This window comes from Bufo gargarizans, unplaced genomic scaffold (assembly GCF_014858855.1).
Source record: "Bufo gargarizans isolate SCDJY-AF-19 unplaced genomic scaffold, ASM1485885v1 original_scaffold_1260_pilon, whole genome shotgun sequence".
NCBI lineage: Eukaryota > Metazoa > Chordata > Amphibia > Anura > Bufonidae > Bufo > Bufo gargarizans.
This window is the reverse complement of record NW_025334288.1, coordinates 207,901-220,162: the sequence shown is the minus strand read 5'-3', so window position 1 is coordinate 220,162 and position 12,262 is coordinate 207,901. Positions and strand designations below refer to the sequence as shown.

Here is a 12,262-nt window from a genome sequence, read left to right as displayed (position 1 = left end):
GCCAATTCCTGACTGATAGCAACCCATTCTTTCATAATCACTTCTGGGAGTTTGTCAGAATTAGTGGGTTTTTGTTTGTCAACCCGCCTCTTGAGGATTGACCACAAGTTCTCAATGGGATTACGATCTGGAGAGTTTCCAGGCCATGGACCCAAAATGTCAACGTTTTGGTCCCCGAGCCACTTAGTTATCACTTTTGCCTTATGGCACGGTGCTCCATCGTGCTGGAAAATGCATTGTTCTTCACCAAACTGTTGTTGGATTGTTGGAAGAAGTTGCTGTTGGAGGGTGTTTTGGTACCATTCTTTATTCATGGCTGAGTTTTTGGGCAAAATTGTGAGTGAACCCACTCCCTTGGATGAGAAGCAACCCCACACATGAATGGTCTCAGGATGCTTTACTGTTGGCATGACACAGGACTGATGGTAGCGCTCACCTTTTCTTCTCCGGACAAGCCTTTTACCTGATACACCAAACAATCGGAAAGAGGCTTCATCTGAGAATATGACTTTGCCCCAGTCCTCAGCAGTCCATTCACCATATTTTCTGCAGAAGATCAATCTGTCCCTGATGTTTTTTATGTAGAGAAGTGGCTTCTTTGCTGCCCTTCTTGACACCAGGCCATCTTCCAAAAGTCTTCGCCTCACTGTGCAAGCTCTGCACTGGTGGCAGTCCGATCCCGCAGCTGAATCCTCTTTAGGAGACGATCCTGGCGCTTGCTGGACTTTCTTGGACGCCCTGAAGCCTTCTTAACAAGAATTGAACCTCTTTCCTTGAAGTTCTTGATGATCCTATAAATTGTTGATTGAGGTGCAATCTTAGTAGCCACAATATCCTTGCCTGTGAAGCCATTCTTATGCAACGTAATGATGGCTGCACACGTTTCTTTGCAGGTCACCATGGTTAACAATGGAAGAACAACGATGTCAAGCATCATTCTCCTTTTAACAGGTCAAGTCTGCCATTTTAACCCAATCAGCCTGACATAATGATCTCCAGCCTTGTGCTCGTCAACATTCTCACCTGAGTTAACAAGACTATTACTGAAATTATCTCAGCAGGTCCTTTAATGACAGCAATGAAATGCAGTGGAAATTTTTTTTGGGGATTAAGTTAATTTTCATGGCAAAGAAGTACTATGCAATTCATCTGATCACTCTTCATAACATTCTGGAGTATATGCAAATTGCTATTATAAAAACTTAAGCAGCAACTTTTCCAATTTCCAATATTTATGTAATTCTCAAAACTTTTGGCCACGACTGTATATTGATATATTATACAGCTCAATTCCATTACTTATCTAAAAAACACAAGATGGGAAATACTAATTAGTTATTAGGGAGTCCTTCACACTCATTAAAGGGGTCCTCGAGGTCCTAGATACTAATGACCTGTCCCCAGGAAAGGTCATCAATATCAGATCGGTGGAAGTTCGACTCACGGCGCCCCCTAAGGGACAGGTGTTATCGCCAGTCACCGACAACAAAACTGAGAGGCAGAAGGAATTTTCTGCTGTGCAGTGGATACTGCAGCTCAGCTCCCATAGCTGAAAATAGGTCATCAATATCTATAAACCGAAAAAACCCTTTAATGCATAATATTTCAACTGTGCTGAGAAATAAGCTGATGCCCCAACATGCGTACTAAAGCTGCACAGCCTGGTGTCAATCTATAGTTGTCATCTGATCGTGAGGGATGTGTGATCAGCTATTACCACCAGATAAAAGGAACTGATAAGTTCTCATTTCACAAACATATATGCATAGAGGGTGCCAACAGGAAAGAAAAATAGTCTTAACCCCTTAGTGACCAGCCTGTTTTGGGCCTTACTGACCAAGTGTTTTTTTTCTTCCTTTTTTCATCGTCACGTTCCAAGAGCTATAATTATTATTTTTTCCATCTATATAGCTTCATGAGGGCTTATTTTTTGCGGGACAAGTTGTAGTTTTTAATGGCGCCATTTTAGAATACATATAACTTTCTGATTAACATTGTATTAACTCTTTATGGGAGGGAGATGGGAAAAACAGCGATACTGCCACTGCGTTTTTACGTTATAAATTTTATGGCGTATAAATAACATAATATCTTTATTCTCTGGGTCAGTAGGATTACAGTGATACCAAATACATATCGTTTTTTTACGTTTTACTACTTTTTTGCAATAAAAACCCTTTTTTTAAGGCCCCTTAGTGACCACTGTAAAAAGGCGTATGGGTGGTCACTAAGGGGTTAATACTCCTAATGGTGAACTATCCAGAACGAACTGGGTGTAGAGACATTTACAGTATACCAACTTGCATGCGGTTATGTCAAGATTGCCAGGCTGTGGTGTAGGATTGGTAGATGACAAAATAAAGTTGTACCTTAGTTAAAGACGCCATTGCCAGCAGCGAGTACTGAGTGATTGGATGATCCCGTAGCTCAGGCTTTGTGTGAAGGGGCTCAACGCAGCAGACTTCTCCCTTGGAACCACTGAACAGACATCTGGATTCACAGGTTCTCACTCCCATGACCCGCCTGCACCATAATGCAAAGTAATGTAAAATGAGCCACAGGAACATTATTATTGATCTCTATTCACACTATGCAGGGGAATGTCTATGTTTCTACAGGTCTCTGCCACTGTTATCAAAAATCACAACCGGTTTTGACAAGTACGGGTTTATTGAGAGACAACGCGTTTCAGGGTGCGCAGGACCCCTTAACAAGTCTGGTGTGCTGCAACTGCAGGTGCAGCTGGATGTTTGCTGTTCGTTTAATGCTCCCCGGTCATTTTTACTGACAATGTAGTACAATGCTTTGCCAGAGATGAATTAGATGTGGCTGCTCCTTGTGTCCTTACATCACGCACCACGTGCAGTAGCCGGGTCAGAATACCCCAGCTACATCAGCCTCACCACCGCAACAGCATTGCCTAACCAAGTATAATAGCAAAGCCACAGCGCTTCAGCCACATCTAATTCATCTCTGGCATAGCATTGTACTACATTGTCAGTAAAAGTGACCGGGGAGCATTAAACGAACAGCAAACATCCAGCTGCAGCACACCAGACTTGATAAAGGGGTCATGCGCACCCCGAAACGCGTTGTCTCTCAATAAACCCATACTTGTCAAAAACAGTTGTGATTTGCGCCTCACGTCCACCAGCTCGCCAGACCACAAAGGTCGTGACGGGCACTGTCAGTATTTCTAGTAATTAACGAAGTGGCCACTTGGACCTCGCCCTTGGTTCCTTTGGACGCGGCAGCTCCAATCTGATACCTAGCTAATCCAACGGACCTTCATCACGGTTGCACCCAATCGGTGCAACCTAAATAGGTGAGCAGCACATACTCATCTTAAATTGAAGAACGCTGTTTCATATTTACCTATTTACCCTATGAGCGCCTTTCTCATCCTGTGGCCACATATTTACTGTTGTCAAAAGGGATTGGTGAAAGACAGGGGCGGATTGGCCATAGACCTTACAGGGAAATTTCCCGGTGGGCCAATGCCTAGGGGGCTAGTGGAAGTTTTTGGGGATGTACTTTGTGCTGCTGGGGCAGTATCTTGTGATGGACTGTGGTATTTGGCTCTGTTGAGGTGGTATAATGTGCTACAATATGGTATTGCTGGCCCTGCCTTCCATCAATTTGGACCAGACTACAAAACGGGGCCACTTGAGTATTTTTTCCAGGGCCACTCCAAGTTCCCAGTCCGCCCCTGGTGAAAGAACATCACTCTACAGACTATAAATGGATCTGATTACCATTAATATGGTTGATGTGAACCAAACAGTGGCGCAGATTTACTAATAGGGGGGAATTTATCAGGAGGAGAATCCCTGTGTTGGAGTACTTTGTGCCACATTTATCAAAAGTCACTTAAATTTGGCTTGTCCTTAAACCTAACACTAGAAAAGCTACTCCAGTTTTCCTACTCCACCCTCCTCCTGGATTGAGACTCCGACTCGCAATGATAAATCTGGAGTGACACTCATTAAAATAGCTAACCACACCCACTTTTCCACCCAGATTAGAAAACTGAAGTGTTGCGCAAGCGAGTCCCAAAAAGTTGCACAAGCCCTATTTTGCGACTTATTGACGCCAGAATTTTGAAGTCAAGGTATGATAAATCAGGGCCATACTGTCTAAGATTTAGACAGTGCACAACAAACGGTTTAAAAATACCAGACTCTTCAAAGTGTCTGATGTGGATGCTAGATGATAAAATCTGGCACATCCCCTTATTGGTTGGTTTACTTTGTGCCAGTATTTTGCACCAAAATTGTAGCTCAATTTTGATGCATACTGTCACATCTTAAAGGGGATGTGCACTTTTTTTTTTTTTTTTATAGGTCCTCAATATCAGATCAGTGGGAGTCTCACTCCCAGCAATCAGCTGTTGAAAGAGAAAGCTGCACTCGTACAAGCGCTGCCTTCTCTTCACCGTTTACCTGCTCGCCTTCGCAACTGCCACAGTGAGCAATGTAATTAAATGTATGGCGTCCCATTCACTTCTATAGGGCGGCTCTGTAGTATTCACTTGAAAGGGAGGGAGCTGCCCCATTGAAGTGAATGGGGCGCTGTTGTAATTACACCTCCTCATCGCTGCAGTTGTGACAGCGAGCAGGTAAACGGTAAAGAGAAGGCAGCGCTCGTACACACTGGCACATGGGCTGGCTTCATGACTGAATCTTGCAGCTTGATATCAATTAGAAAACCATTCAAGACTTTGGATATGCAAAGTAATTGGACAAGAAATAATGAACCTACTTGAATGTCAGCTCAAATACTGATCCTCCACTATCATTGCAAACAGCAAGAGTTGGGTCATCTGTAAACTGGAAACAGAGGGCATATAAGCATTGCAATACTGTTTGTCACTTACTCCTCAATGCCATTTAAATATCTAGTCCCATCATATGATCCAAATATCTGTAGTGTTTTTTGGAATTTTGTGTGTTTTTTTTGGTGCATAATCTACACTATAATTACATCCTAATAACTGGCAGCAGATTAAAGACAAGCTTACTTATAACGGGTGGTACCTGGACTTCTGAATACAGTTTACTGAAGGCACCGACTGTATACTCTCTCGACTGCTATGTAGGTACGTAGGTGTAGAAGGGTGGTACCTGGACTTCTGAATACAGTTTACTGAAGGCACCGACTGTATACTCTCTCGACTGCTATGTAGGTACGTAGGTGTAGAGACTAAAGTAATAAAGTCCATGGAAATAATTTTCAAACCACCTATGTAAGATAAGTGGTTTAAAAAGCAGTTTCCAAGAATCTGATGAAAATTTCCATCAGGATGACCCCCATCGTGAGGAGCCCCACGGATGTCGAGTGATCGTTTTATGACAGCCGTGTGCTAGGAAGCAATGTTTTCTTTAAACTTAAATGTCTTTTGTCAATCATAATGATGGCAATCACTCCGATACACATAAATCATAGCATTCAGCCCGTGTAAGTGGTCGTCAAGCGTACTCATTTCAAGAAAATTGAAGATACATGTACCTTTATATGCAAGATGGCAGTTCCAGGAGGATGGGCATCAGTTATAGATCGCAGCAGTTTCCCGCCAGCCAAATCCCACATAGTAATCTAAGAAAATAAGATACTGATGAGCATCATTAGCAGAAAACAATATATATTATACAGCGGCCCATTGGAATTACATGCAGATGTTTTAACCTGGAACTGTAGATGACAGAACATTCAGAGGAATTTGTTAGAGTATATCTGAATTTAAAGGGGTTATCCAAACCTGTAAACACCTCCCGACAATGCCCGGTCCCTGACGCCTGTGTCCTCCTGGATCCCTCCATTGCTGTCGCTGCATCCCCCACATGTTGTGATCTGCACAACGGGGAGATGCAGAAGCAGGATCAGGAAGGAAATAAGCGTTGAGGACCAGGTAAGTATTCTCTTTATTAGGGGCCCGGGCATTGTAGGCGGGTTTACAGGTTTGGATAACCCCTTTAAAGGGTCGCTGAGTTTTCAGAAAACTTTTGACAAAAGTTTTAATCATGGGGGGGGGGGGGGGTCTGAGAGCTGAGACCGCTAGAACGAGGAGCACTCACATATGTCATGCTCTCTTCTCGATGCAGGACAGGAAGCGAGACAAACTCAACAGAAAGTCTATGGGCCGTCTTGTTTCCTCTCCTGCAGTGAGGATATGCAAGCGCTTCTCTCTCCTCGTTCTAATGATCAGTGGCGGTCTCAGCATTCAGACCCCCACCAAGGTATCTCTAGGGCTGAGTTCACACTTCAGTTATTTCCATCAGTTACTGTGAGCCAAAACCAGACTCAGGTCAAAAACACCCAACAGGTGAATATCTTTCCATTATACCTCATCTCTGTGTAGGCTTCACTACTTGTCTTGACTCACAATAACTGATGGAAATAACTGACCAAATAACTGAAGTGTGAACTTGGTTGAGTACATATCCACATTTTTCGAAAAACTCAGTGACCCTTTACCTGCAAGGGTCACTGTAATTATCTACTTCCAGCAGTACTTTAAAGATGAAAGGAGCATCAGTGTGTATGCTCAATACCAGCTCCAGTTATACTGAGGGACACACAAACCCCATTCTCATGATCTTATGGTCCACCGACTGGTACAGCGATGACAGCGACTGGCTGCAGTGGTCATGTGCTGGTGGTCACAAGCTCATTATTGCAAGACAGAAAAAGAGACCGATGGGATCACAAGAACAGTGATTAATACTAATGACACCCCTTTCTTCCCCAAGATATTTAAAAATCCTGGACAACCTCTGTAAGTCTATATGCAGTCTATAGATTCAATATGCAGCAAAAGTACTGAAATCATTTTAACGGCATGAAAATGTACATAGAGTCTACATGTCTAGAAAGGGACTGCATGGGTTTTTCAATCTGAAATATATTTGCATTTTTTAACACAGACAAATGACAGATCAGTTAGCACACATGATCAAAAGCATGCAGCATCAGACGGTACAACTTGTGGGATGGTCAAATCTTCTCTCCATTTTCCATGACAAACACCGCCAATGGTCACATTCGTTGACAAATCACATATACATATTTTTTAGCACACTGTATGTTGGTAACATACAGCATGTAGAGGGCAAACATATCACCAAAGTGGGTCTAAACATTTAAAAAGTCTTCTAATATATTAAAGTTATAAAAACAAAAAAGGGGTATCTTACTGGGAAAATATGTATATCAATGTTCACAAGGAACTTGGAAATCAGAAATAATTAAATGTACCTGTCCTTTGGCAAAACCACAGAGAAGTCTGGAGCAGTCATTATTGATACTCAGTGCTGAGACAGCTCCGTACTGCGCACCCACAGCCGTGCTGCCAAGACAGAGCCGCAGGGCCTGGTTTGTGTCTATGAAGAAAGAGAATGTTTATTTCATGCAAAATAATTATCATCACACATTCACGTACCGGCGAATCCATCAATACCGCCACACTCCCAAGTTCGCAAATCCCAATTTTAACAACAGCTTTGAAAATGAGAATGCATCAGGCATATACCTTACCGGTGCTCAAATATAAAAGAATCCTACAGGAATCTATAAAAATCGCTCACGTGATATCTAAACTCTAAGGGCATCCGTCAGCAGATTTGTACCTATGACACTGGCTGACCTGTTACATGTGCACTTGGCATCTGTGTTGGTCCCATGTTCACATGTGTCCGTATTGCTGAGAAATATTACGTATTAATATATGCAAATTAGTCTTTTGCGAGCATTGGGGTGTTGCCGTTGCTCCTAGAGGCTCATTTGCATATATTGAAAAAAAATTCTCAGCAATATAAACATAGGACCAACACAGATACCTTCAGCTGCCAAGCGCACAGCCAGTTTCATAGGTACAAAACTGCTGACAGATGCCCTCTAATATACACCGCATTGATATTTTGTCTCCAGGACGAAGCAGCTTGTTTACCAATTCACTACTGAGGATCCCCTTTACCAAACTAGTTGACAATTATTAATTCTTATTACTATTAGTATTATTGATGAGGTTACAGACGATAAAAAGTTTCCTTTTTGCCAGTAACTTGCACTGTTCAGACGCAAGGCCATTCAGGCGAAGAACGATCGCATGTATGTGATACATTTGAAAAACAAATGGCTAAATAATGAACAAGCAATGAGTGATCTGAATAGGAACATGCATAAGGGGGACAAAAACAGCATCTGGCTCTGGAGCCCAACCCATATGGCTGCTCAAGGCAGATAAAAACGAGGAAAAAATTGCCCCAGCGTGCTATAGGCTAGCATGCAGCCCTTTCCATAGCTCTAATTACCTTCACAGAAACTATTCATATATGTGACTGTCTGCAAATGCCAGAAATGGGCAGCTCCTGAAAAATGGCCAGCCAATGGACGCTAAATACACTGGGGCAGATTTAGTATTTAGGGTACAATTTTCTCCCAAAAAAGGTGATGTACCTGCTCTGCACCACATTTAGTATATTATTTTAGAACCTTTTTTTTTTTTTTTTTTTTTTTTTTTTTTTTACTTTTCCAACAAGGGGGTGTGGCTTGGCAGAAACGGGGTGTGCTCTATCCTGGAGGGGCGTGGCTTAAGATGCACCAGTGTGTGCCAAAAATAAAGCAATGTTTTGTTGGGCGATTCGGAACAAGGAAACCAATAGGCATTGTAAACAGACTAAACAGTCTACTGGTACACCAGATTTGTCACCTTGTATCAGCCACTTTGATTAATCTGGCACATCCTTAGACTGTCTAGTCTAAGTTTATACTGTCTAAATATTAGTCTGTGTTAGTAAATCTGCCACATTGGAGTCTAGCGCCCCATCGGAGGCTTCCATAATGTAGAGGGTGGACCACTACTGTGCTAGACTACTTCCATTGCTACTTCATATCCTAACCAGTGTTGCCGACCGACTATTCACAGAAGTCTTGTGGGAACAAGTAGTTGATTGTAAAGAAGCTAATCCAGAAACAGCAGACCAAATGTAACACACCAAGCATCACTCCCCACACGTACTGACATGCAGAGGGTTATCATACCTTTGCCTTTTCAGTTCCATTAGAATAGGAGAATAGACAGAAAAAGATGTAATTAGAACCAAAAAGACGTCATTACTTCCCCAATAGCATGCTCTGTTCCATGCTATATTTCATACGGTCGGGCGGACTCAGAAAGTATAGGCCCCCTATGCGTAAAAAGTATGTGATCCCTTTAATATGTGACAACTAGCTTGCTGAAAGATGCTCATCTCCACCTTAGGAAGTCCTTTAATGACGCCCCAGTTTCTCTTATGGAATGTGATCCGCCAGTAATTATCCATCACACGAATCATCAATCGTGCAATCAAGGAGAAAGCCCTGTATTTGTTTTCTTGGTTGGGACCCTTTATCAACAGGACCTTTGTGCAGGTGCACATGTGGTATGTCTGCCCCTGCATGAGGTATCGGTTTAATTGTGACCCAATGATCAGTAAGAAAGAAAACGGCTACTCTCCAAGTCCAAGTTCCTCTCTTACTCATACTAGATCAGCACACACAACTGAAAACACACTACAACCAATGAACTGTGAGTTTCTACACACATAAATGACCACCGTCCGTGCCAACTGGATGCTAACGCATGAAAGATTTTAAAAGAGTATTCTTCCATGCATTCCAAAGCCACAGAAATTCATTCTAAGGCAGGTATACCTATGGTGGCCCAATGATAAGTCCTGGGCTCAGACCCAACCAAGGGCAGCAGTATACACCCGTACAACCGTGTCCCTTCTGTGGCCATGTCATAAAATCCCAGTAAGCAAAACAGATGCATTGGGGACGCCATTTCTGTGCAATGTTCGGACCTGAGCACTGCAGAAATGTATACATTCAGGGATGGAGGGCATCATTTTAAAAATATCTAAAGGGAAAGCCCCAGTATTCTTCATGAATAAATGGGTTAGATACATATAAAAAAAAAAAAATGTATTCCGGGTTCAGTGACGTGAACGGCGCTTGCGCAGTATTCATCTTCGCTGCTCTGGAAAAAGCAAAAAATATGTTGTGCGCATACTAGGGATCGACAGATAAAGATTTTTTAGGGCCAATACCGATAATCTGTGAACTTTCAGGCCAATAGACGATAATTTATACCGATATTCTGTGCATTTTCATTTTTGAAAAAACTAAAAATTCCTACACAAATCTGCTGAAAATGAACATTAACATGTTAACGTGTAGCTTTTTTTTATACTTTTTTTTTTTTACTAACTTTTAGCCCCCTTAGGGGCTAGAACCCTTGTCCTATTCACCCTGATAGAGCTTTGTTAGGGTGAATAGGACTTCACACTCTCCCTGCTGCCCTGTGCATAGTGCACACAGCAGCAGGGAGCTGACTATGGCAGCCAAGGCTTCAGTAGCGTCCTGGCTGCCATGGTAACCGATCAGAGCCCCAGGATTACACTGCTGGGGCTCCGATTAGAAGCTGCCACTGCCACCAATAGGGAAGGGAGAGGGGACCCTGTGGCCACTGCCACCAATGATTTTAATACTGGGGGGGCACACTGCGCCACCAATGATTTTAATACTTGGAGGGGGGACGCACTGCACCACCAATGAGGAGGGGAGAGGGAACCCTGTGGCCACTGCCACCTGTTGAATTTGAATGAATGAGTGAGTTAACATCATCGGTGGCGCAGTGGCCACAGCCCCTCCCCTCCTCTTCTCCTCTCTCCTTTTATTGGTGACAGCAGCGGCACAGGGGGCAGGGAGACACTGTGCTGCTGAGGGAACACTGATCGCGCTGACAGCAGAGCGATCCATGTTCCCGATTCGTTAATCGGTTGATCCCTAGCGCATACACCGTTCCAGTGAGCGACTAAGCAGGTGCACAATCTCAGCTCTAGACCTAAAGTCTAGCGCTGTCAATCTAAGGGGAGTGGGGCAAGTTTTGAAAGAAAGAGGCGAAAATGTCTGAATTTCTCCTGTACGCCGGAACCTACAGTGAAAATTAAGGATTCCTTTTAATCAACCCTACCAAGCTATATGCCTGGTTGTATAGGGTTGATCCTGGTAACAGAGCCGCTTTAAAAACTATTTTGCCACTATCAAACTTACCAAAGATTAAAGCCAATCCATGAGAAGTACCTACTGCAATGAGATTGGAAACAGCCTAAAAAAGAAAAAGAAAAAGTCTTAATGGGAGCCCAGTATCACTGCATGACACACAGACGGACAGACACTTACAATTGCTGTGGGCAGACCAGCATCCACTTTATCCTGAAAGAGAAGAACAGTTATACATTTTTCTGCAACCTTGTTTTTCTTTTATACTGATTCTAATGTTTATTCTGTATGGGGCACTTATATACTTACTGTGGCCGACACTATCTGGGCGGAGATCCCTTTCAGCAGACTATGGCGCAGTACTGATCCATGGCGGGAAAATGCATCGAGCAGCCGCTTTTTCCTGACATGAGTAACAAGTAAAGAATGGCAATAAATGGTGAGTACTTAAGCCCAGGTACAAACTGTTTATTACTGGACCATTGTGACAGCATGACTTTAGGTCAGTGCTTCTCAATTATTTTCTGTCATGCCCCCCCCCCCCCTAGGAAGAAGAAAACATTTCGCGCGACTGTAAATAGTGTTATATATGTGCCATCCACAGACCCCCCCCACCCCACCCCATAACAGTGCCATCCACAGTACCCCCCCAGCCCATAACAGTGCCATCCACAGACCCCCACGCCTTAACTGTGCCATCCACAGATTCCGTGTGCCCGCCGCCGCCGTTTAAAGTTATTAAACATGCCCCCCTCACTCCTAATAGTACCGTATATCCGAATTTCTTCTGTATAATGCCGGCAGGCGTTCATAAAGCAGGCGGCGCAGGCACGTGACATCACTGAGGGACGCGCCGGCCGCCCGGCCTGCCTGCCGGCATTATACAGAAGACATTCGGATATACGGTACTATTAGGAGTGAGGGGGGCATGTTTAATAACTTTTAATTCAATAATACATTTTATATTAGTATACCGGAGGGAGCGGTGGGACGGGGCTATAGTACAGTGACCGCACCGCCCCACCGCTATCGTCATGCACCCGTGTAGTTGTGCTGCAGATCCACATCGGATTTAACAGAGGGATCTACCACCCGAGTGGATGTACTTTATATGGAGTCTCTCTAGGAAGTGTCCAGACATCTCTCACCTCACACTTATTATAGTGTCTCACCAGGTGTCTCTTTTGAATGCAGTGTAACCATATAGGCAAAATCCAAA

The 12,262-nt window shown here is 43.4% G+C and overlaps 1 protein-coding gene across 1 annotated transcript in view; it reads right to left on the bottom strand.

The window, feature by feature from the left end:
• LOC122923145 (vacuolar protein sorting-associated protein 8 homolog) overlaps window positions 1-12,262 on the bottom strand; it is a 110,360-nt gene that overhangs the window by 85,873 nt on the left and 12,225 nt on the right. Inside the window, exons 5-12 of the mRNA XM_044273870.1 lie at window positions 11,353-11,446; window positions 11,224-11,256; window positions 11,095-11,149; window positions 9,040-9,045; window positions 7,255-7,379; window positions 5,509-5,595; window positions 4,762-4,829; window positions 2,370-2,523 (exon numbers count right to left, since the gene is read on the bottom strand). Of these exons, the coding sequence (XP_044129805.1) occupies window positions 2,370-2,523; window positions 4,762-4,829; window positions 5,509-5,595; window positions 7,255-7,379; window positions 9,040-9,045; window positions 11,095-11,149; window positions 11,224-11,256; window positions 11,353-11,446 (622 nt within the window). The remainder of the gene's footprint in view (window positions 1-2,369; window positions 2,524-4,761; window positions 4,830-5,508; window positions 5,596-7,254; window positions 7,380-9,039; window positions 9,046-11,094; window positions 11,150-11,223; window positions 11,257-11,352; window positions 11,447-12,262) is intronic.